The sequence below is a fragment of the Rhincodon typus genome, chromosome 14, assembly GCF_021869965.1.
Source record: "Rhincodon typus isolate 14 chromosome 14, sRhiTyp1.1, whole genome shotgun sequence".
Taxonomy (NCBI): Eukaryota; Metazoa; Chordata; class Chondrichthyes; order Orectolobiformes; family Rhincodontidae; genus Rhincodon; species Rhincodon typus.
Genome location: NC_063345.1, coordinates 14,767,488 through 14,790,555, shown reverse-complemented (window position 1 = coordinate 14,790,555; position 23,068 = coordinate 14,767,488). Strand labels below are relative to the sequence as shown.

At 38.9% G+C, this 23,068-nt stretch overlaps 1 protein-coding gene across 2 annotated transcripts in view; it reads right to left on the bottom strand.

Annotated features, from left to right (window-relative positions):
* steep1 (STING1 ER exit protein 1) overlaps window positions 1–23,068 on the bottom strand; it is a 38,799-nt gene that overhangs the window by 4,394 nt on the left and 11,337 nt on the right. For both annotated transcript variants that reach the window (XM_048605116.1, XM_048605115.1), the window contains exons 2-5: window positions 20,278–20,395; window positions 19,783–19,824; window positions 15,659–15,797; window positions 572–661 (exon numbers count right to left, since the gene is read on the bottom strand). In XM_048605116.1, the coding sequence (XP_048461073.1) occupies window positions 572–661; window positions 15,659–15,797; window positions 19,783–19,824; window positions 20,278–20,395 (389 nt within the window). The remainder of the gene's footprint in view (window positions 1–571; window positions 662–15,658; window positions 15,798–19,782; window positions 19,825–20,277; window positions 20,396–23,068) is intronic.

Genomic DNA, 23,068 nt, shown 5'->3' with positions numbered 1-23,068 from the left:
GGGCTGCCTGAAACTAAACAAACTTTGAATGTAACAACCTTGGAACACTCACTCTGTGAGCGAAGCTTCAAGGCATACGATCTCAGACAATGCTTTCCTAGTTTTGAGGATCGGTAATTGAAGCAGCAGAAAGCAGGAATCATAATTAGTTGATTTTACTTGGGTAAGGATACCTTCCTGGTAAGATTGGTGATTTGAGATTCACCAGGAATAAGCAGTAAACTGACAGGTCTATGGTTTCTTGATTGTCCCCTCACTGCTTACAGAATGGAGTCTCATTTGCATTTTCTGATCCAATTCATGTTATTTTGATAAGAGTCATAGTAATTATTTGTTTTTCTTAAAAATCACTGACAGTATTTGAATTGAGACGTAGAAAATAAAAGCAGAAAATTGACCAGTAGAAATACAATGCATGAAATACTTTGAAGATCTATTGTTATACATTAATATTTGTCAATGATGAATATTATTTCAGCATTACATTTAATTTCTAAGTAGCAAAGAACCCAAAAGTTAACATCCCAGTCTATCAGTTGAAAGAATGTTTTTGATCTATAAAGAAACTCACTGCTTCGATCTCCTCTTCCTCTTCATCAATGGTGGACACAGTGACAGAGCTGAATTTACCCATGTCTTTGGTTCTCTTTGTCATCATTACCTGTGGAAACAGAAATCCAGTCAGTTAAGTCACATTCTTCTTTTATTTTACCACATCAAGCAAAATGTGCAAATTATTCAAAGCAGATAATATAAGGCCTTCTATTTGGAGTCTGTGCGAACATATTTATTTTTCATGTAACAAATGCATTTTTTTGTTAACATTTTTCCTGATGTATTCCAAGCCTCCACACAAGCCAGTTTATAAGCAATGAATCAGGAGCAGTTCTGAACACATGCGCTGCCCCAGATTTAATACCTTGCAGGCAATTCTTTGGTCATGGTCTCCCTCTTTCAGCACACTTTTGATCAAGAAAATTACAAACTTAGGCCAATGCATTACTCAAGGCCACACGATGTTGGAGTATAAGTCAGGGTGCTTGAATTAGTTGAAATATAATGCATATTGTGTTGTATATTTAAAAATGTGCTATAACATATATGTGCTTTAAATGTGCCTCTGGGGGCACCTTTATACATATTATTAATTATTTTCCTGAATGCGGCAACTTAAATAATTTGACTAACTGGATATATAATTTATAGATACAGAGCAGCAAGGTTATTGATTTTAAAATAAAGAAATATATCCTAGCAATGTGCTGCTAGAAAAAATATTAATACTGTATTAGGTCAGAAAAAGAGGAAATTATGGCATGGTGACATACAGCTTAAACTTCAAAGCTGCAAAGTCAGTATGTGTGGGAGGGCGGGTGTGAAGACAGAGATAGACAGAGGCAGAGAGATGCAGAGAGAGACTGCTTTTCTTTAGAAATATTTTAAACAGGTGACATTTTCCACTGTTCTATACATGACCATTCCAGTGCACTCCTGGCTGGTTCTGCACATTCCACCCTCAGCAATCTTAAGATCATCCAAAAGTCTGTTGCCTGGGTCTTGAACTAGGTCTAGTTCCCCTATCACCTTGTGGATCAAAATTTTGATTTATAATCCTCATTTTGATGAAAGATGCAATTGTTAATTAACAATTGAGATGAATGTCAGAATCCACCAAAATAAGATTGTCACCTGATGATTTATCAACAACAATCTCGGACCGTCCAGAAGAATTTTCCAATTACATAGTAATTAACTGAACAATACCTTATAGTAATATTACATTTACTATGACAAAATGCTCCAAAGTCTGCACAGGAGCTTTACAAAGCAAGTACACCCAAATCCTTGTTATCCACAGATAGGTGCATGGATCTCTCATGGATAACAAAAAACAATGTAAATTGTCTACCTACTGCGAAGAATCATGCAATCAGACTGGATGTGTCAATGGGAAACAAACAGAAATTGGGCTGGGGTTGAACTCGCGAGTACACTGATCAATGGGTAGTGAATCCACTGATAACAAGGAACCAGTGTATAATGTTCAGCTACATTTGGACAATTAAAGGTGATGACCAAAAGCTTGATTGAAAAGTTTAGAGGAAGAAAGCAAGGTAGATGTAGACAGAGAGGCATCAGAAAGGTTTTCCAGTGGTGGGCTTTAGGCAACTAAAGGCACAGCCAATGATGCAGCAAGCAAAATCAGGGAAGTTGAAGATACCAGAATTGAAGGAAAACAAATGTGAGGCTGAATGAGATTACAGTGGGACAACGCCAAGTAAAATATAATCTCTAAATCATCCATCTCTAAGTCTCTTGTGACTTTAGTGTATTCATCTGCTAGTCCCACAAAACCATTTCAAATTCCTCAGGGAAAATGATAAGTAAGAAGAATCTTTAAGGAGTCATAAATATATCAGCAAATGAATCTCAAGACATTATTCTTCCCAACATTTGGCTATGAAACTGAAAATATATGTATGAGAAAGTTATTTTTCCTGTCTCCCTTGCTGTGCAGTCTTCCAATTATAGCATGCAATCACTTTTGTGGTTTTAGAAGTGCAACCAACAACAAACAACCAGCAACCTGCCACAGCTCTCCTTGTAAATACAAATGGCTTCACTGACTTAATTCAAATTAGCAGCAGCAGAAAACTGCTGGTGAGCTGTAACTGAATTGGTAGGCTCCAGAAAGTCAGTATCGAACCGCTCTTACGAAACATATATAGCAACATTAAAAGGTAATTGCTTATACAAGATTGGTAAAATGTTCCTACTGATCTATACTAATGAAATCTATCATCCATATCCCCGAAGGAGCAGAATTTGTTTTGTGAACTTGGTTTACAAAAATAATCTGCTATTCAATTTTAATTTTTAGTTGCATCCTGGGTTCACTGAGAAAAGAATATCCCTGCTTCGGGTGTTCAAGTGTTGCACTTTAAAGGTCAAATGTCAGGTTTCAGATTGAAAGACCTTTTTGTAAGTGCCACTGTCACCCATATCTACTTAATTCACTCACAGCAAATCTTCTGGTTGGAATGTACGAACATGTGGAAATGGAAAAAACTTCCATTTCATGTGTTGGAATGAAATACCAGAGGCTGGGTACACAAACAATTACAGATGCGAGTTCTCTTCACGTTGCTTCAATGTTCCTGCTTTCCTACCTTCAGCTCAGTTTTGCTATGCTAATTGAATTTACATCTTTTGTACATATAACACAGCAAATTTACAGAGAGTATCATACCCACATGAAACATTATTGAGTTTGTCTTGTATTATGTGGACTTTGAACAGCTCTAATCATATCTCTCAACTTTTTTTTGAAATGTTACAAGCACAATAAACTACTTTAAAGAGCAGTAACTGTCATTAAGGTGCCAAACTTGCAACCGAATAGTTCCAAGAAAGTACTGAAAACAGATTAAACAAACTGTACCAATATGGAACTGCCCTCATGCACTCCTCTAAATGAGGATTAGAATCTGAAGTATTTAGGCAATTATCACCTCTTAAATTGGGGTACACTAAGCCACCTAGGATCAGCATGATCTCAAAACAAGAAATCAACCTTGAGTCCTTCCTGATCTGTACAAGTTATCTATTCACTTGAATAAACTAGCTAACCAACAGGTATGTCTACCCCAAGTTTTTCAAACTTCAGAATGCAAATATTTATCGTCAAATTCCATCAATAATTTTTCTACTTTTTGAATTTTGCTTACTGGAAAATAAAATGATAAAAAACGCTGAAACAAAAAGCAGATCTTAAATAAGTGACAATTTGGAACAAAAAACATTATTTCTGTATTTAAGTGGCAAAGTTGAAGAATTTTCCAAAATTCATCTACAAATCAATGTTTGGTAAATCTTGAGTAGAGTCAATGACTGTTAATTGTCTTGCATTAATGCTATTGTGCATTAAGGACATGGAAATACAACTATCAGATGAAATGATTCAATAATTTATTTTAGTGCAGAAAACTATTCCCCATTATGAGGAAGAGGAGTTGAAACTATGCAAGAATATTTCAGATTAGTGATCACATATTTCAGTGGCCTGTAGCTAGACTTACAGTAATTATTCCTGAACAACATTTTAAAACACAAAAACAAAAATCAGAGTTACTTATTGACTTTAGTGGTTTGTGGTCAACTCCCCACGAAAAGTAGCACGTGTCATTATAAAATAATTTGCAAATAATTAGGAATAAAAGTTTTCTGGAGGAAAATATTTTAACATAAAATACTGAAATGAAGAGGGCACATCAGCAATAGCACTATAACTAGCTTAAAAGTGAGATGTCAGCCTGGTGAAGCTACAGCACAGCACTACTGAAAGATGACAGGAATTACTAATCCCATAACGGATGGATCAGATCCAGTTGTGAATGGTGGTGGACAATTAAACAATTAACAGGAGGAGAATGGTCCACAAATATCCTCATCCACGACAACAGGGAAGTCCAGCACATCGGTACAAAAAAAAGGCTGAAGCATTTGCAATAATCTTCAGCCAGAAGTGCCTAGTAGATGGTCCGTTTTGGTTCTGTTCACCAAGGCTCAATTTGGTTTCTGCCAGAGCCACTCAACTCCTGACTTTGTGACTACCTTAATTCAAACATGGAGAAAAGAGATGAACACCTGAGGTGAGATAAGAGTGACTGCCTTTGACATCAAGGCAGCATTTGACTGAGAATGGCAGCCCTACCTAAACTGAAATCAATGGGAATCAGAAGAAAACTTTCCACTGGTTGTACTTAGCACAAAGTAAAATGATTGTGGCTGTTGGAAGTCATTCAGTATCAGAACATCACTGCATAGATACCTCAGGATATTATCCTTAGGCCAATCATCTTCAGTTGTTTTATTAATAACCTTTCCTCCATCATAATATCTGACTTGGGGATATCCACTGATGATCGCACAGTTCAGCATTATTTGTGACTCCTCAGACGCATATGGGCTTGGGCTAATAAGTGACAAGTAACATTCACACCATACAAGTGCCAGATAATGACCACCTCCGAGCAGACAGAATCCAACCATCATCTCTTAATATTGAACAGCATTATCACTGCTGAATCCCTCAGCATTAAAATTCTGCGGAGTTAGTATCAAGCAAACATTGAATTGGGCCAACCATATAAATGTTTTGGCTGTAAGGGAAGGTCACAGGCTTAGAATTCTGAGGTAAATAACTCACCTCTAACAATCCAATGTGCATTCACCATATACAAGGCACAAAGGCAAGATTGTGATGGAATATTGTCAATTGCCTGGACAATAACATTCAAACTGATTGACGCCATCAGGACCAAGCTGTCTGCTGGACTGGCATCCCATCCACCACATTCACTCCCTTCACCACCAACACACAGTGGCAGCAGCATCTACCATCTTGAACATGTACTGTAGTAACTCACCAAACCTCCTTTGATAGATAATCCCTTTCAAAACCGAAACCTCTACCATTCATAAGGACAAAGGAAGCAGATACATAGGAACACCACCAACTGCAAGTTCCCCTCCAAGACACTCGCCATCCTGACTTGGAAATATATAGCCAATTCCTCATTGTTAATGGGCCAAATCTTGGAACTCCCTCCCTAACACAATTATGGGTGCCTCGACATCAAAATGACTACAGCAACTCAAAGCAGTTGCGCACTATTACCTTCTCATTAGGAGTGGAAATTAATGCTGGCCTAGCCAGCAAATACTACATCATGCGAATGAATTTTTAAAAAGGTCAAGACTATTAGATTAAAAGTTTGTGAAAGCCTTTTTACACTCTGCTTCATCACAATTCATCTACGTAAAAAGAAACAAAATGAACCATGATCATACTGAATGGCAGAGCAAACTCAGTGGGTCATGTTGTCTACTCTTGCTACTATTTCTTGCCTTCTACAACTCTGTATCCTATACCACATTGCTCTGCTATCATATACAGACTCTAATTTCCAAGGAGAATGTGCAGTCTGCAAAATAGAAGTTAAGAAAGTTTTTCTCTCGTGTGCTCGGATGCGTCTGGATAAAAGGCGAGTTGGCATGGTAGGTGAATGGGGAAAGGCTGGTGGGTGGAAATAGGCACTAATTCGGAATAGGGAGCATGAGAGGATATGGGGATTGGAGTATACAGTAGCAATGGGAGATTTGAGGATCTATGGGGGTACATTTGGGGATGAGAACTAGAGGATTTCTTCACATTTTATTCTTTTATTTTGACCTTTGGACACAGTATTTGAGCCCTGAGGCAGACTTTCTGCCCAGCCCCCCATGGGAACTGGCAGCTCCCTCAGCTCTTCCTGGGTCTCCTGGCCTGACACTCGAACCAGCCTGACTACTGGAATAAAAATAGGAAGTGAAGCTGGCCATTTTTAAAGGTCAGGATTCTGGACCTGGATTTCTCCTACCTCTGTGCACATGACACAGAAATGAAAATCATGGTTTAGCAACATGTTTTCAAAAGAATGGACTTGATTCTCATTTATAACAACTGAATAGATTTGCTTGTATTTATAGTTAGGATGTATGAATCATTGAAGCAGACAGTAGAGGCCCTTTAGCCCATTGAGTCTGTACTGTCCAAACTTTGCTAAATCCACACTAGTCCCACTTTCCAGCACTAGACCCACACCTTGAATGTTATGACATTTCAAGTGCTCATCCAAATACTTTTAAAAGATGAGAGGTTATCTGTCTCAACTACCCTCCTAAGCAGCGCATTCCAGACTTCTATCACCCTCTGGGTGAAAACATCCTTGCTCATAACCCCCCTAAATCTCTTCTAAAGTCTGAAACCACATACCAACAGATTTAAGAACAGTTTCTTCACTGCTATCAAACTATGAATGGACCTCACATACATTAGAGTTGAACTTCCTCTGCATCTTCTCTGTAGCTGTTACATTGTATTCTGCATTCTGTTCTTTTACCCTGATGTTGTTATGTAAGGTATGATTTCTCTGGTTAGCACACTAATCAATGCTTTTCACTGTATCTCGGTACGTGACAATAATAAATCAAATCAAATCACATGTGTGCACCTTATTACTGACCTTCAACTAAGGGGAACAAATTCCTTCTTTCCAACCTATCAATGCCCCTCATAATGTTATACACCTCCATCAGGTCCCTTCAACCTCTCTGTTCCAAATAAAACAACTCAGGCTTATCAAGCCGCTCTTCATAGCTGAAGGGTTTCATCTCAGGTGACATCTTGGTGAATTTCCTCTGCACCCCACTCCAGTTCAATTAAATCCTTCCTTTAGTACAGTCACCAGAACCTCACATAGTGCTCGACCTGTGGCCTAACCAAAGTTCTGTACAGCTCCAACATAATCTCCCTACTCTTATAAAACATCCAGTGATAAATGGATCCAATATGCATACTTAACTACCCTATTAACCTGCCCTGCCACTTTCAGCGATTTGTGGACAAGCACCCCAAGATTCCTCTAAGCTTCCTAGTATCCTGCTATGCATTGAGTATGACTTATATTTGCCACGAACAAATCCTCAAGTTTCTGAGTCTAAGCTCATAATGGATGAAATTTCTTTTTGAATAAAGTGTCAGGTTCACGAGCACTGATACTAAAACGATCTGATGTTCCATTTAGGAACAGTGGCTGGCCATTTCGCCTTTTGTGCTAGCTTCATTCAATTAGGTTATGACAAATCTGTATTTTAAATCCATTTACCTGCATTGACTCCACATCTATCTAATGGAAGTAAAAGTTTTGGGTTTCAAAAATAAATAATAGAAAATGCTGCATGTCAATCTACACTCAAGAGACCAAAGCAACCTTCATCATTTCAGGTGTGTAATGAAAGGTCTTGCCAATGCATTAACCTCTAGATCTCTTCCAGATTGTTATTAGCCTACTGTGTCTCTCAATTTCATGGATGCTTCAACGCATAGAACTGCAGCACCAGTTTACTAAGTGTTGAATCTTGAAACAAAAATACAGCATTGTTATGAGGGAGATTTCATTTCTGTTAGGAATTTAGCATTGGCTTCAAGTGAGAACAAAGTTGGACCAATAGTAATTTGCTATGCTGGGCGTCCACCTAATAAAAGTGAAACTATTTGCAAAGGAATACTGTGTTCAGTTCTGGTCTCTCTGCTATTGGAAAGATGTTGTTGAACTGGGAAGGGTGCAGAAAAGATTTACAAGGACGTTGCTGGGGTTGGAGGGTTTGAGTTATAGGGAGAGGCTGAATAGACTGGGGCTTTCCCCCTGGAGCATAGGAGGTTGAGGAGTGACCTTATACAGGTTTGTAAAGTCATGAGGAGCATGAATAGGGTGAATAGCCAAAGTCTTTTTCCTAGAATAGGAGAGTCCAAAACAAGATGGTATAGGTTTATGGTGAGAGGGGAAAGATTTGAAAGGGACCTAAGGGGCTACTTTTTCACACAGAGGGTGGTGCGTGTATGTAATGAGCTGCCAGAGGAAGTGATGGAGGTGGGTACAATTACAACATTTAAAAGGCATCTGGATTAGTATATGAATAAGAAGGGTTTAGAGGGTTATGGACCAGATGCTGGCAGAAAGGATTAGATTAATTTAGGATATCTGGTTGGCATGGACGAGTTGGACCAAAGGGTCTGTTTCCGTGCTGCACAATTCTATGACTCTATTTTGGCATGAGGAATAAAGTCCACTTCCCCATTCCCCCATTCATGCCACATTATGCCTTCTAACCATCGCCATTGGTTTTCAAATCCCCAAATGCTACCCAACACCTGACTCTCCATACCCCCTCATATTCCCAACACCAATTTAGTGCCTATTTCCACCCACCATACTTTCCCCCTTCATCTATCATGCCAACTGATAGTGTATCTAGATGTATCCAAGCTCATCTGGAAAAAAAGACTAACATTTATCACTCAAAGTTCTATTTTGCAGACTGCTCTCTATTGAGAAAGAGCACATTCATTAAAATATATGTTGACGGGTCTATATTGCTTTGACACTGCCTGAAAGGTTTGAGGTTGAATGGCTTGACTGGGCTTGGCACTGCTTAACAGATTGGATAGATCTGAAGATTTTATGCACCTTTTATACAAAATCCTCTCCATCATTAGCAATCCTAAAAGAGTTTATGACTCCCATTCCCAAAGAATACATGATGCCCCACTGTGACAGTGTCCTGGAACCATAGCTACGCGGGCACCTCAGTTCTCCAGAGGGATTACTCTGGCTATACAAATGGAAAGAACAATCCTGAGGACAATCCTGCTCTGACCTAGTCTAATCTCCAAACTCCAGATTTCAGATACCTGGGAAGGGACTCCAAAATCTAATAGGTGTGAAAACAGCTGATCATTTAAATGGTCAGCTGTACGTGTAAATCACACATGCGTAAACCATGGCCTGTCCCAATCCTGACGAGGGAAATTAAAATGCCAGGTTTGGGGAAGGGACTAAGGATTTGGAACATCTTCCATCATTTTCATCATGGCAGAGACTGCCTCTGATATGGTGAAAATCTGGGCCCAGCACTTGCTTACTTAACAGCTAGAAGGGCTCCTATCATTGCTCTGATGCTAGTGAAGGATGGCTGTTATATGTAGCTTTGCCATTGCAGTTTGCTTTGCTATCTACCAAGTTTTTGACTTTCTGAGATTTACATTTTGAAGTTCCACAAAAAGTTAAATGCTGAACCTAAGCTAACCTAAATCAACTCGATGCAGATAAAAAGTCTTACAATTTTCTTACAGTGTTAGGCTGAGAGAATTTGCATTTCTCACCTCCTACTGGTGATTTATGGTTTGAAACAGTTTCATCATCAGAATGACAAAAATGCTGCTGGAAGTGATAAAGTAGTCACTACTCTTATTGTAGGCAGAATACTATTCTGCAGCTCATCTATATCCCGATTTTTAAAAAAAAATTAATTATGCAAGCAACAACCGATATCAACGTGCAACATTTTAAACAGTTGTTAGAAAGTCTTTTTATGCAACTGAATACTTTGATGAACCATGAGGCTGTAATATTCTCCAAAAATGGCTTCAGAGTTACAATAGGAATGGAAAAGCAGGAAACAAAGAGAAAACAGCCGGGTTGTCAGCAGCTTCTTTTTAGTTATTTGGGACTTTAACACTTTACTTTCAACTGCGTCAAAGTAGAACGGAAAGAAATATCAAAATTAAATCTTCACCAGATTTTCAAAATCAATGCGTTGTCACTCAAGCACCTCTTTTGCATTAGTTATATCGAAGAGAGAACTTCAGGGGTAGGGGTGTAAATAGCTTGTGGTGATTTAGTTCATGTTTGCTACTATAAACAAGGTGTTATTATCAGCAGTGAAGAATGCTAGGATCAAAGTAAACATAAGCAGAATCCCAGCAATAGATAAAAACACCCTTGGAAATAAGTTCAGCTTGTCCCAGACAAATTTCTAAGCTGTATAGGTCAGCCAAGATGCCTTTAATTTATTTTCCCAGAGATACTTGACTGGGGTCATCAGAAAGCAGTCCACCACAACTTGTTACAAATTCAAGTCTTTGTAACACACATTACTCCCAACATTCTAGCATAATGAAATCTTTGAGAATAACCCAAAATACTGTGGCCTCACAAATATATTGATGTCTCTCACAAGCTATAAAAGCAACCAACATTAGGTCTCTCAACGGTTCTGTTAGCATTTGTACCACTGAATTTGCAATTGACTCATACCATCAGGAAGATCAGCAAGATGCAACATAAATATCCTGAGGATTATTGAAGTGGAGGAAATCAGTTATCAAGATACCCCAGTCTCAGCTATATCCAATAAGCCCTGAAGAAAACATGGACTCTATTAATTAACATGTAGGTTTGTGATCAGTTGCTGTGCCCTGCATGGTCAATTACTACCATCACTTACAATCTAAGCTGTTGAATTAACAGTGATCATTACTTGTGGCATTGTATCCAAATCAATAACTTCAGTGAAAAGCAGAAACATTTGTTGGGGGAAGGGACTGAGCTAATAAGAACAACGATCAATATTTTTCCAGATGCTCCAATGGGCCATACCTCTAGATTGAAAACCTCAAAGTCTATAATTGCCATTCCACTATGTCTTTCCCCACGTGGCCCCATTTGTTGCTTAAGATTTGGAAAGGTTCCAATCATAAACTTTCTTTATATGCCCCATTGTCCAGAGTAATTTCCTTCACACTTTCGTCATTAATACTGTTGTCATTCCTAGCACACAGGATAAAATTTTTTAATTGAAACCCGCTTCTTGTACAAATGTCACCCTGCTCCTTAAAGAAATAAAAACTAGCATATTGCTAGCTGAAGTATGTGTGAACGAGACTGTGATATGTCATGAACTGAAAACAACCAATGCTGGAGATCACAGCAGGTCAGACAGCATCCATGGATAGACAGCAAGCTAATGTTTCAAGTCTAAATGAGTCTTCATCAGAGCTGAAGTGAAGCGTGGAGGGGGACAGCATTTATGCTATAATTTGGGGTGGGGGTTTGGGCGGATAGTGGGTGTAGGGTGGTGGTGGAGAAAAGATGTTGCTCTTTTCTCCACCAGCACCCTACACCCACTACCCCCACCCCAAACTATAGTATAAATACTGCTCCCTCCACACTTCACTTCAGCTCTGATGAAGAGTCATCTAGACTCAAAATGTTAGCTTGTTCACCCTCCATGGGTGCTGTCTGATCCACTGTGACCTCCAGCCTTGGTTGTTTTCGGTACAGATTCCAGCATCTGCAATAATTTGCTCCTACACTGTGATTTGTCATGTTGTATCAGGTTGCTGTTTGCTAAACCTGAAACAACTTCATTACTAAACAGCATAAGGAACATTTTGTAAAATTTGCACTACCAGCAATTTTGATTTTAGGAGTGGTTGGAGTAACTGGATTAACATTTTTTCCCCCACAGGGTGTGAGCATTGCTGGTAAGAACCATCATGTATTGCTCAATCCTCATTGTGCCAAAAAGGGGATGGTCTTCTTGAACTAGTACTTCCACATTCTAAGCATACACCTAAAATGCTGTTAGGAAGGGACTGGGAAAGCAAATTTAAAAAAGGTTAGATTGGGGCAGAAAAAATGGTCTATAAATGCAGTTCAACAAGTCCGAGTAGCCTGCTCAAAGAAAAACAAACCACTGCGGATGCTGGAAATTCGAAATAAAAACAGGAAGTGCCGAAGAAATTCAGCAGGCTGCTCAGCATCCGAATTTGAACTTCGGTTCTGAAGAAATCAGACTGCACGTAAAACATAAGTTTATTTCTCTCTCCACAGACGCGTCTAGGGCTTTCACCTCCTTGGTTTAAAAAATCAAAAGCAATAAACTCAGTAACCAGGATTCCTTTAGCTTAACAGATTAAGTAATTACTTTGGCATATATCAGGATAAGAATACATGTACAGACAACAATAAATAGTTTATTTAGCAAATATAATAAAAAGAGAAGCAGGAAAGACTAGAACCACGACATTTAGGGCAATTCTTTCACTCCTTTTCTTTGAGGGGATAGTTTAATAATTTGAATGGTGGCAAGATAAAAATATCTCAAAATATTTCACAAAAGATCATTTTTGCTATGTGCGAATGACTATCTCAGTCCATTCGCAACCACTAAAAGGAGTGTACACATGCCTCAAAGGTCAGTATTAGGACTATTGCTTTTCCGAAGATACGTAAATGATCTCAAGCTTGATGCACAGGAGACAATTTCAACGTTTGCAGAAATCACAAACTAGGGAGAATTGTAAACTGTGAGAAGACTACTGTGGAATGTCAAAAGGATATGTTGAAGTGGGCAGATTGGTCGCAGATGAAGTTCAACACAGAGGAGCAAGAGGTCATATACTTTTGTGCAAAGATCACGTAGAGACAATATAAAGGATACTTTTGTAAAGGATGTGGAGAAGCAGTTCACCAGGGTGCATACGCACCTAAGTCATTAAAGGTGGCAGGACTGGTAGTGAGAATTATTAATAAAGTATTAAATAGGCTTCGTTAGTAGGAGGACAGAGTTCAACAGTACAGAAATTATGAAGAATTTTCTTAGGACACTAGTTACACCTCTGCTAGAATTCTGTATACCATTCTGAGTACCACCCAAGCGGAATAACATGAATACATTGCAGAGAATGCAAAGGGGGTTTACAAGAATATTTCAAAAGATGAAACACTTCAACCACGAAGATAGATTGGAGAAATTAGGACAGTTTTCCTTGGGAAGAGAAAGAGGAGATCTGATAGAAATTTTCAAAATCATGAGCAGTTTGAACACGGCAGATAGGGAGAAACTGTCCCTGCTCATAAAAAAATCAAAACTCAGAGGGCACAATTTTAAAGTGTTTTACAAAAGAAACAAATGCAAGCTAAGAAAAATGCTTTTCCAGAAAATCAATTGTTAGCATATGAAATACATAAAGTGTGGCTAAGGCAGTTCACTTGAGGCATTCAAGAGAGAATTAGATGATTATCTAAATTAAACAACGTGCAGCGTTAAGGAGAAAAGGCAGGAATTGGGCTCTAAGCTAAAATGCTCAGGCAGCATGTTGAACCAAATGGCACGGAGGAAAAAAAAAAATTCCAATTTGCCACTTAACTTCTAAATGGCCACTTCAGAATCTCACTATTGGACAGTGACTACCTTATTTCCTCGCACTTGTATCAAGCTCAACTTGTCTTATTTATACTTCAAATGCTATTCTTCTGTCCTTGGTAACTATGGTGCAAATTTCCGACAAGCAAGTCTGTGCAGTACCGATAACTTCAGCTCACTATGTGCTTATCAGCGCCATCATGCAACTGTCTTTACCCAATGTCCTTACATACTCTATGGCCACCATCCTCTATGACCCTTCATCCATGCAAGTTGGGCAGTGACAAACCACCAGCTCCGGCTTCCTCCCACAGTCCAAAGATGTGCAGGTTAGGTGGATTGGCCATGCTAAATTGCCCATAGTGTCCAGGGATGTGCAGGCTAGGTGGGTTAGCCATGGGAAATACAGGGTTACAGTGACAGGGTGGGATGGGGAGTGATGGGTTTGGGTGGCATGCTCTTCTGAGGGTCTGGTATGGACTTGATGGGCTGAACGGACTGCTTCCACACTGTAGGGATTCTAATGAATCGCAGCAGTGATGGCCATGCTTTGGTTGCTTTAAAAGCTCTTAGGTAAAGAGGAAAGATAAAAACGAAGGACTGTTATCTAGAATCTATCAAAAAAAAAGCGGTTCACATACTTGTTGCTAACGAATGATGTGATCGTCATCTAATGTTGACATCTCTGACTGCCTCTCAAACACTTATTTTAAAGGTCACCTGGAAAATCTCTACTGACCTTCAGCAAGCTATGACTCTAGCTTTGAGAACGATTGAACTGCAGCAATTCAAGAAGGCAGCTCATCATCACCACCCTCTTAAGGGGCCATTAGGGATGGGCAACAAACCCTGGTCTTTCACGTCATTCTCAGATTTCATGAAAATGTAATTTGGAGTCATAGTGTCAAAAAGTCCATTTCCATACTTTTAATTCATTCACAGGATGTAGGATGTGAGAGTCACTGACTGGGCCAGCATTTACTGCCCATCTCTAAATGCCCAGTGGGTCTGGAATCAGATGTAAGCCAGACCAGGTGGTCCAAGATGGCAGCACAGGAGGGCTCCTGAGCTGGAGCTCATCTGCTCCGAATGCTTTTCTTTCTTAAAGTTTTTCTTTTCTCTACTTACCTTCAGGAGGGAGCTCAGCTGTGGAGGCAGCAGAGGCGACAGCATCAGCTAGAGGCTTTGGCGGTCAGCCACGAAGTGGTTGGTGTTTCAGGGCAGAAACCTGGCAGTCAGCAGCATTGCGGCTTCTTTGAGATCCAGAGTGGTACCAGAACAGGACTCCGGGTAGCGTGGGAGCAAGCAACACCTGGCAGCCAGCGGCGACAGCGGGAGCAGGTAGCCAGGGGCAGCCAGCATGGGTGATGTCGAGCCAGAGGCTGGGGAGGTCCAGCTTTTGTGAGGAGTGCTAGTATGGCCAGGCGTTTATGGACGGTGATGTTGAACTGTTAACCGTGTTTCTTTGTTTCTCCACTTTTTAAGCTAGAAGTACTATAATGTTTAACTCTTTAAACTTATTTTTCTGGTTTGTACCGAAGATTCTGTACTTAGGTACCTTTGTACCTAAGATGGATTCATAAGTGGCAACTTGTAAACTTATCACTGTACTCATGTGAGTACGTGGCAATAAACCTAATTCAATTCAGTTCAGGTCAGGATGGCAATTACCTTCCCTACAGGACATGAGTGAACCAGATTGGTTTTTCTAACATTTAGCAATGGTTTCGTGGTAGTTATTAGACTCTTAATTCCAGATTTGCTTTGGATTCAAATTCCACCATCTGCCATGGCGGGTTTCGAACCTGGCTCCTCAGGAGATTAGGGTCTCCAGATTAATATTGGATAATATACATGCACATATTTTACTAGGTCAGTCACTTTTGTGGCTTCTTTACTGGAATATGAATCAACTATTCTAGGATATATCTTCCCTGTATTCGTCTATTATCCATACCCCAGTCTTATCATTGAAAATATGTTTTAATTTAGGTGATCCTTAAATTCTGTAGACGATTGCAATAAATGCACATTCAAAATTTCTCCCTTATTTTCAAAGGATTACCTTCTTTGGCGGTTCCTGTTTTTGGCTGTATATACTTGTGGTGCCAAATCCTTGGCCAAACTTCACCAAAGCACCATCCACAATAAATGTAATGGGAGTATTCTTCTGTTGGTGCTGGTAAAAGAGGAGCAGTCCACATCTGCAAAGATGCACAGTCATTACACTGTACTAGTTTTTCTTTCTAGTTAAGAGATAAACAAATATCTAGAAGCTTTAATAAGTACATGAAAATTCAAAAATAATAAACCAAATACCCAGAAAAATAGTACACCTTTTAAATGAACAGCTAAAAGATAATTAAAATATTAAATATTCGAAAGAAAATTAAAAACTTATAATCATCTCCTTACAGTTTATTCTCAAAATTCTGCTGCTTCCCTTAGAACTTTTCAGCTGGTTATGAATGTAAGGAACATGGTGTTGTTTCATACAAATTGAACAATTGAAGCACGCACAGCAAAAGCAAAGTGATATGAACATGAAAATATGGTTTAAGATATAGGGCAGGTCAACATTTTCAAAACTGAAATGATTTAGTAACGGTTCATTATGGGCCAGACATTCCTTTGCTGTTAACAATTTAGCTTCAAGACTTTCATTTAAAAAATCAATAAATTTCATTTTAACTGTTTATTCTGGTAGTCATCTCTTCAAACATTTCCTATTTCTATACAAGAAAGTAAATAAATCAGATGTAACAGTAGATATATTTTACTAGTGAGGTGGGCTAAATAACTCTTGACATTGAAGATAAATTTCTTTTGTAGTTCCTTAAAATTAAATAATGCGTTATACCACACACAGCTGTTAACAGCCACTTTTGGCATCCTGTGATATTAAACTTTTTATAAGCTTCCCAATGTTGAAAAGACATTTTTTTAGTCACATTGTTCTCATTCTACTATTCATTTGACTTGACACTTGAAATTCAAGAGCTTAAAATGAGCTTGCTTCCTGCACTACCCTTTTAACCTGGCAAAGGAGAATCATTCAACTGCCTTTGAAGTCTTATAGTCCAATGAACAAAATCATTATGAAAACCATAAAATATAACTTCAAACCTCCCAAAATTCAAGGCAGTCTAGGAGTTGAATGCTGTCCTTAATCCTCAGGGTAAGATTCTGGTTTACTCACAACCCCAGATAAAATACAAGAGAAGACCTGTTATCTAAAAGGCCATGCTTTTCATCCATCAAGCCACCAATCTTTCTGCACTAGGAACTGTTGTTATTATTACCCTGTACTTGCCTTTTGTTTTCATCATGCACTCTAAATATGCCCTGTTTCACATGCTTTCCCCTTCTTATGCACACCTGGTCAGAACATCCAGTTGTCAAGCCAAATTCACTATTATCCAATACCTTAAAATGGTGAAATTCTTTACTTTCCTCTTAAAATTAACAGACTGTGCAGCAGAGTTTCTGCCTTAGGTGTAATTAACTATCCTGACACATGTTGCACTGCTATTGAGTTTTCCTTACCTTTTTCTCCTCATGTTCATGTCACTAAATGCGCATTCTGCTATGTTCCATTGCAGTTAGGCAATGTTTCTGACTTATTTTTAAAGATTCTTGGGCCAATTAAATAATGCAGTTGAAAATTGGTTTATCACAAGATAAAAAAGGAATCAGACTGTTTAGTCCACCACGTGAGTAACCTCATTTTTAAGTAACTGAAAAGGTACTTTTAAATAAATTAAATACTGTAGAACCAGCTGCTAGTTTATATTAACATCCAGTTGCTAGTTTCTAAGTAGATTCAAGAAATATCATGTTAAAAAGCTTTTAAAAAGATTTTTGAAGTGTCTGTGCATCTAAAAGGAAAGCTCTGCATTTAGGGCCTCTTTGGAGATCTGCGATCAGTGGCTATTAGTGGAAATTTAAATGGTACTTAATTCAATATAGGGCTTTGCTCACAGCGCTGGTTTCTCATATATGATATTTTTTACCTGACACATAACATCATACTTAAGCTGCACCTAAAATTTTGAGATTTTCTGCAGAAGTTTCGACAATTTAAGAAAAATTTAGACAAAAAAAAACCTGTGCAACTGGACAGAAATCTTGGCTGGTTTTATTTTAAAATTTTAGTTAAATATAGTGCAATATTACATCTAATTATTTGATGGAAAGCAATAATGACACAAAGGTTGGAAGTCAATTCATAATCTATTCTGTGAAGGGTAGCCACTGTAGAGAAACATTAAACATCTGACCAGTGATACTTCTAAATAAATTCCAATCAAATGCTTCCAATCAAAACTAAAGTGCTAACTAACTAGTTTCTTCATGAAAGAAAGGAACATGCAACTATACAGTGAATTTCATATCTTCTGGACATCTCAAAATGCTTCACAATCATACAGTCATGGAGTCATACAGCATGAAAACAGACCCTTTGTTCCAGCTAGTTCATGCCAACCATAATCCCTAACTAGACTAGTTGCACCTGCCTGCATTTGGCCCATATCCCTCCAAATCTTTCTTATTTATGTACTTATCTAGATATCTTTTAAACAGTGTAACTGTACTCGCCATCCACCACTTCCTCTGGAAACTCATTCCGCACGTGAACCACTGCGTGTAAAAACATTACTCCTGATATCTTTTTTAAAATCTCTCTCCCCTCGCCTCAAAAATATGCCCCAAATCTTAAAGGGGGGGGGGGGGGGGGGGGGGGGGATTTCACCTCCATTCACCTTTGTTATATCCCACATGATTTCATAAACCTCTATAAGGTCACCCTTCAACCGCCTACACTCCGAAGGTCAAATATGCCAGCATATTTGCAAGTGCCAAGTCCCACAAACAATGAGATAAAAACTATATAAATGTGAAAGTGATAAAAGTAACTGCAGTCAAGGGATAAATGCACATCCAAAAGATCTCAGTTTTCTAACTGAATGTGGAATCTTGTACATCCATCCATGCAAGGACAGTATCTCCATTTAACTTCTCATCCAAAAATGGCTCCTTCCACAAAGCAATACTTAAGTGCTGCACTCAATCAGATGAAATGCTCTTGCCTTTTGACACAGGTTACTACCACGACATTTTACACAATTTAGTTTTTGCACATTATTCCTCCTCCTCCACCCTCAACCCCCTCCCCACCACAGGCTTTGGGAATTGCTTCCTATTTCTCTTAGATTATGTCCATAACTTCTAATTATGGCATGGTGGCTCAGTGGTTAGCACTGCTGCCTCACAACGCCAGGGACCTGGGTTCAATTCCAGCCTCGGGTGACTGTCCGTGTGGATCTTGCATGCTCTCCCTGTGCCTGCGTGCGTTTCCTCCAGGTGCTCCGGTTTCCTCCCACAGTCCAATGATGTGCAGGTTAGGTGGATCAGCTATGCTAAATTGCCCATAGCATCTAGGGTGGGAAATGCAGCAATACGGTAAGGGGTGGGCCTGGGTGGGATACTTTTCGGAGGATCAGTGTGGACCTGATGGGCCTAATGGCCTGCTTCCACACTGTAGGGATTCTATGATCCTATGAATACGATAATTAGTATCGAGTTACATCTTACATTTTTCCCCACATAAAAAATTTTTTGTCCACACAGTTTGGTTATCAAAGTCATTATAAATGAAACGTATTGAGATAAGAGAGAGAGATAAATATAAGGCTTTCTCTAATCCACTGTTTGCTGGTAATTCGATTCTACATTCATCAGCCTCCTCCAGACTGCCCGGCCTTAACATTCATAGCTATCAGTGTCTCACAGCTTGAAAGGGAATGATTTTATTTGACACCTTCCGTTAGAAAACAAAAATGTTGCTTCTTTCAATTTATGGAACAAATAATTTTCTCCTAATTTTTCACACGTATAAATCAACATCATCATTTTACCTTAAATGACTTCTCATTGTTTATCACAGAGGCTCACTATTTCCTCCATTGTTAAAGCTGCTTCCATGAAGCACAGTTTTCACTTCAACATGTCTAAACCTCATAAAATTCTAATTGTCACTACCATAACAGGGCTATTCCCCAACAGCATAGTGCTTTTTAAAGCAGAGACCCACCATTGTTGACCCCACTTGGTCTCTACTCCTCATGTGCAACTACACTTTTGGACTGACAAGTATGATTCAATTACAACTAAATGACAGGTACTTACTTTCCGCATTTTTTCCTGAATTGCTTTTCTATCCCTTGTGACCTATGAACAGCAAAAATAAAATGATGAATGCTGTAACCAATCACACTCATTCAGAATGCACACTTCAACATTCTTGTAAATTGACCCTGACTTATTTCATGAAAGTAATGAATGAAATGTAAATAACTTCTGCAATTAAATTACCCACAACCATATGTGCTAGTTAGTTATCTCTCAAGACTCCTTTATACCACTGAGGCTCTGCAAATCTCTCTTCATAACCTTAGCAGCTCAAGCCCCAGAATCACAGATTATTCTTTACTAAATTACATCATAAATTAATGTTTTTCTGTGAACAAACGGATGAAAATACCACTTCACAGCAGATCATATAATCTTTGGCCCAGGAATCTGTCAAACTGCAACAGCTCACTGTTCATTAAAGTATAGACACTTATATTTACAACTACCCAAAGAACACTACCACTACTCAAAAAGACAGGGCCACCTTACCGTCTAAGATAAATGCTCTCATCTTCCTCAATATTACAGAATTTATGAGCATGCTTGGATGCATCAATAACACGTGCTCGGTCTTGTGGTCTCATGGGCAGTTTCTCCAAATGACAATCTAATGGAGGCAATAAAAAAAATAAACTTCATTTCTTGATCACTTATTGAGTAGTCAGAGACTGAGCCGTATCAACCAGAAAACTCAAATTTTATCCTAATCTACACAGAATTAATGGATTTCAGCAAAGGTTAAGGGTACAATTTGTTTTAGTGGTCCTGGGTTAGGAAACTAATGGAGGAAATTAAAACATTTCACTCAGTCAAACAGCTTACCAACATTATGCATCTGACATGTATATGAAACATCATCTCAGTGGTGAAATATCAGAAGTCTGCTGTCACTGAAGGAAAAAGCTAGTGGGGGGGCGGGGGGAGTAAATGTGATAGAGCTGGGGGAAATTAAGAAACAGATGTTTTTGTGAAAATATGCTTTTACCTGCAATTCTTGTAAGAAAAGATCAATTTTTTTCTTTCAATCTCTCGATGTCATTGAATCCCAAAGTGAAAGGAATCATATTGCAAGATCCTTCAAGTTGTAACTCAAATATAAATAATTTAAAAACAAATTGTAATAGGGTAGAAGCCCCCTAGATTAACTGATTTTACAGAGGTATCTTAAAACTAGGACACACACTAATTTACAGGTGGGTTCTACCTCAAACAGTCACAGTTTTAGGAGTGACAACAGAAGCAAACAAAACAGCCTCTGAAAACTATACCAAATGTTCATTTATCAGTCATTCCAGTACCCCACTTTTGTTGGAGTCCATTTTAACAGCAGACAAAACAAGCATGTCACACTGGTGATAAATAATAAAGGTGAAGAAGTTAATAAAAAACAACTAAAGTTCAAAGGATAATCAAAAATGCATCTCCAGGGTTGGTCAAAAATATTAACTAGTACACAAGAATGTTTAAAATTTGCTCAAGGAGGATTTGGTTCTTCAAATCACAATTAGCACAATATAGCCAAATTCTTTTAAAAGCAGAGGTAATACGGTAGCTTTAGCAAAATTTTGCAGACCTTGCCATTCCCTTCACAACGCTAGGCTAGTTATCCAACTAATGGAAGGACGCAGTGGTGTAACACAGCTGCAATTCACCACACAATCCCAAAAATGTTACTTTAAAACACTTTCCGCCTGGAGGAAAGGAAGAAACCAAATAAAAATTTAAGCGAGGATCAATTTGGGGTGACTGACTATAGTATTATATGAAAGCATGGGAAGCAGTTTCCAAGACTGAATTAGAAGCTGAAACATAAGCAAAGAAGGGAAAAGATAAAAAGATAATATTTTTCTTTGAGTTTAGAACTAGGTTGTAATTTATTTAACCATCCTCTCATTCTAGCTGGCTATATCAAAACAGCAATAGGAATGATTTTCTTGTCCTTAAAGAGGATAACCTTTTCCACTGTTATTTAAAAAAAGATATATTTTGCAGAATTAAAACAAACATTCCCAATCAGGAACATACAAACAAGAAACAGCAATAAGCCACTCCGCCTTTTGAGCCTGCTCCACCATTCAATAAGATCGAGGTCAGAAATCACACGACACCATCTTTTATCCATCTTCCCAGGCTCCTCATACTCTTATACACCTCAATGAGTCCCCTTTCAACCTTCACCACTCTTTGTAGTTCAGACCATCCAGCCTAGGCAACATGCTGGTAAATCTCCTTGCACCCTCTCTACTGCAATTACATTTATAATGTGGTTCTAGAAACACATGCCATACTCCAGTTGTGGCCTAACAGTTTATACAGTTCCAGCATAGCCTCTTAGCTCTTATATTCTATGCGTCAGTGAATATAGGCAAGTATTCTGTATGACATTTTAAATCATCTTATCTACCTTCCCTGCTACAGTCAGGGAATGGACATGGACACGGTTGTCCCTCTGATCTTCAGTACTTTCCAGGGTCCTACCATTTACAGTGTAATGCTTTACCTTGTTAACCCTCCCCAGGTACATTGCCTCACACCTTTTATGGTTGAACAACATTTGCCATTGCTCTGCCCAGCTGACCAGTCGATTGATTTCCTCCTGCAGTTTACAGCTATCCTCCATACTATTTACCATTAGCACCGGTATCAGTCGCACTCAATGTCTAGGACTTACTGGCAAATCACTTCTCTTCCACTCACAGCACTTGGCATACTTTGCTGCTCTACCAAGCCTGGATTGCCAAGGGTTGGAATTCATAAGCATCTCCTTCTGTCAAACACTCTAGACTCAGAAATCAGGATACCACTGTCAGAAGATGAGCTCTCCCGTTATCCACGGAGAATATGAGTAAAGCTCTCTAAGGGTTCCGGATATTCCAGTACCTTCCTCTCTTGTCCAGAGTGTTCTTCTAAAACTGAGAATATGGCATAGACTGAACAGGCAGGCACCCATCATTTTAGAGCAAAGGTGATAGTGACCACATTCCTGAGAACGGCCCTTCAGTAGAATACTCCTTGAATTGAGGGCTATCAGTATCAATTAATTATATCACTCAGAGCTGGGGAGTCTGTTTTCATAGTGTGTAACTATGACATACATTCTACTTTAAGACTGTGATTCGATGACAGCCACCAAATATTGAAGGGGTACTTTAGATCAATTCCGAGCTAGCAGTAGTTTGTTTAGGAGATAACAAGAACAGCAGATGCTGGAGAATCTGAGATAACAAGGTGTAGAGCTGGATGAACACAGCAGGCCAAGCAGCATCAGAGGAGCAGGGTC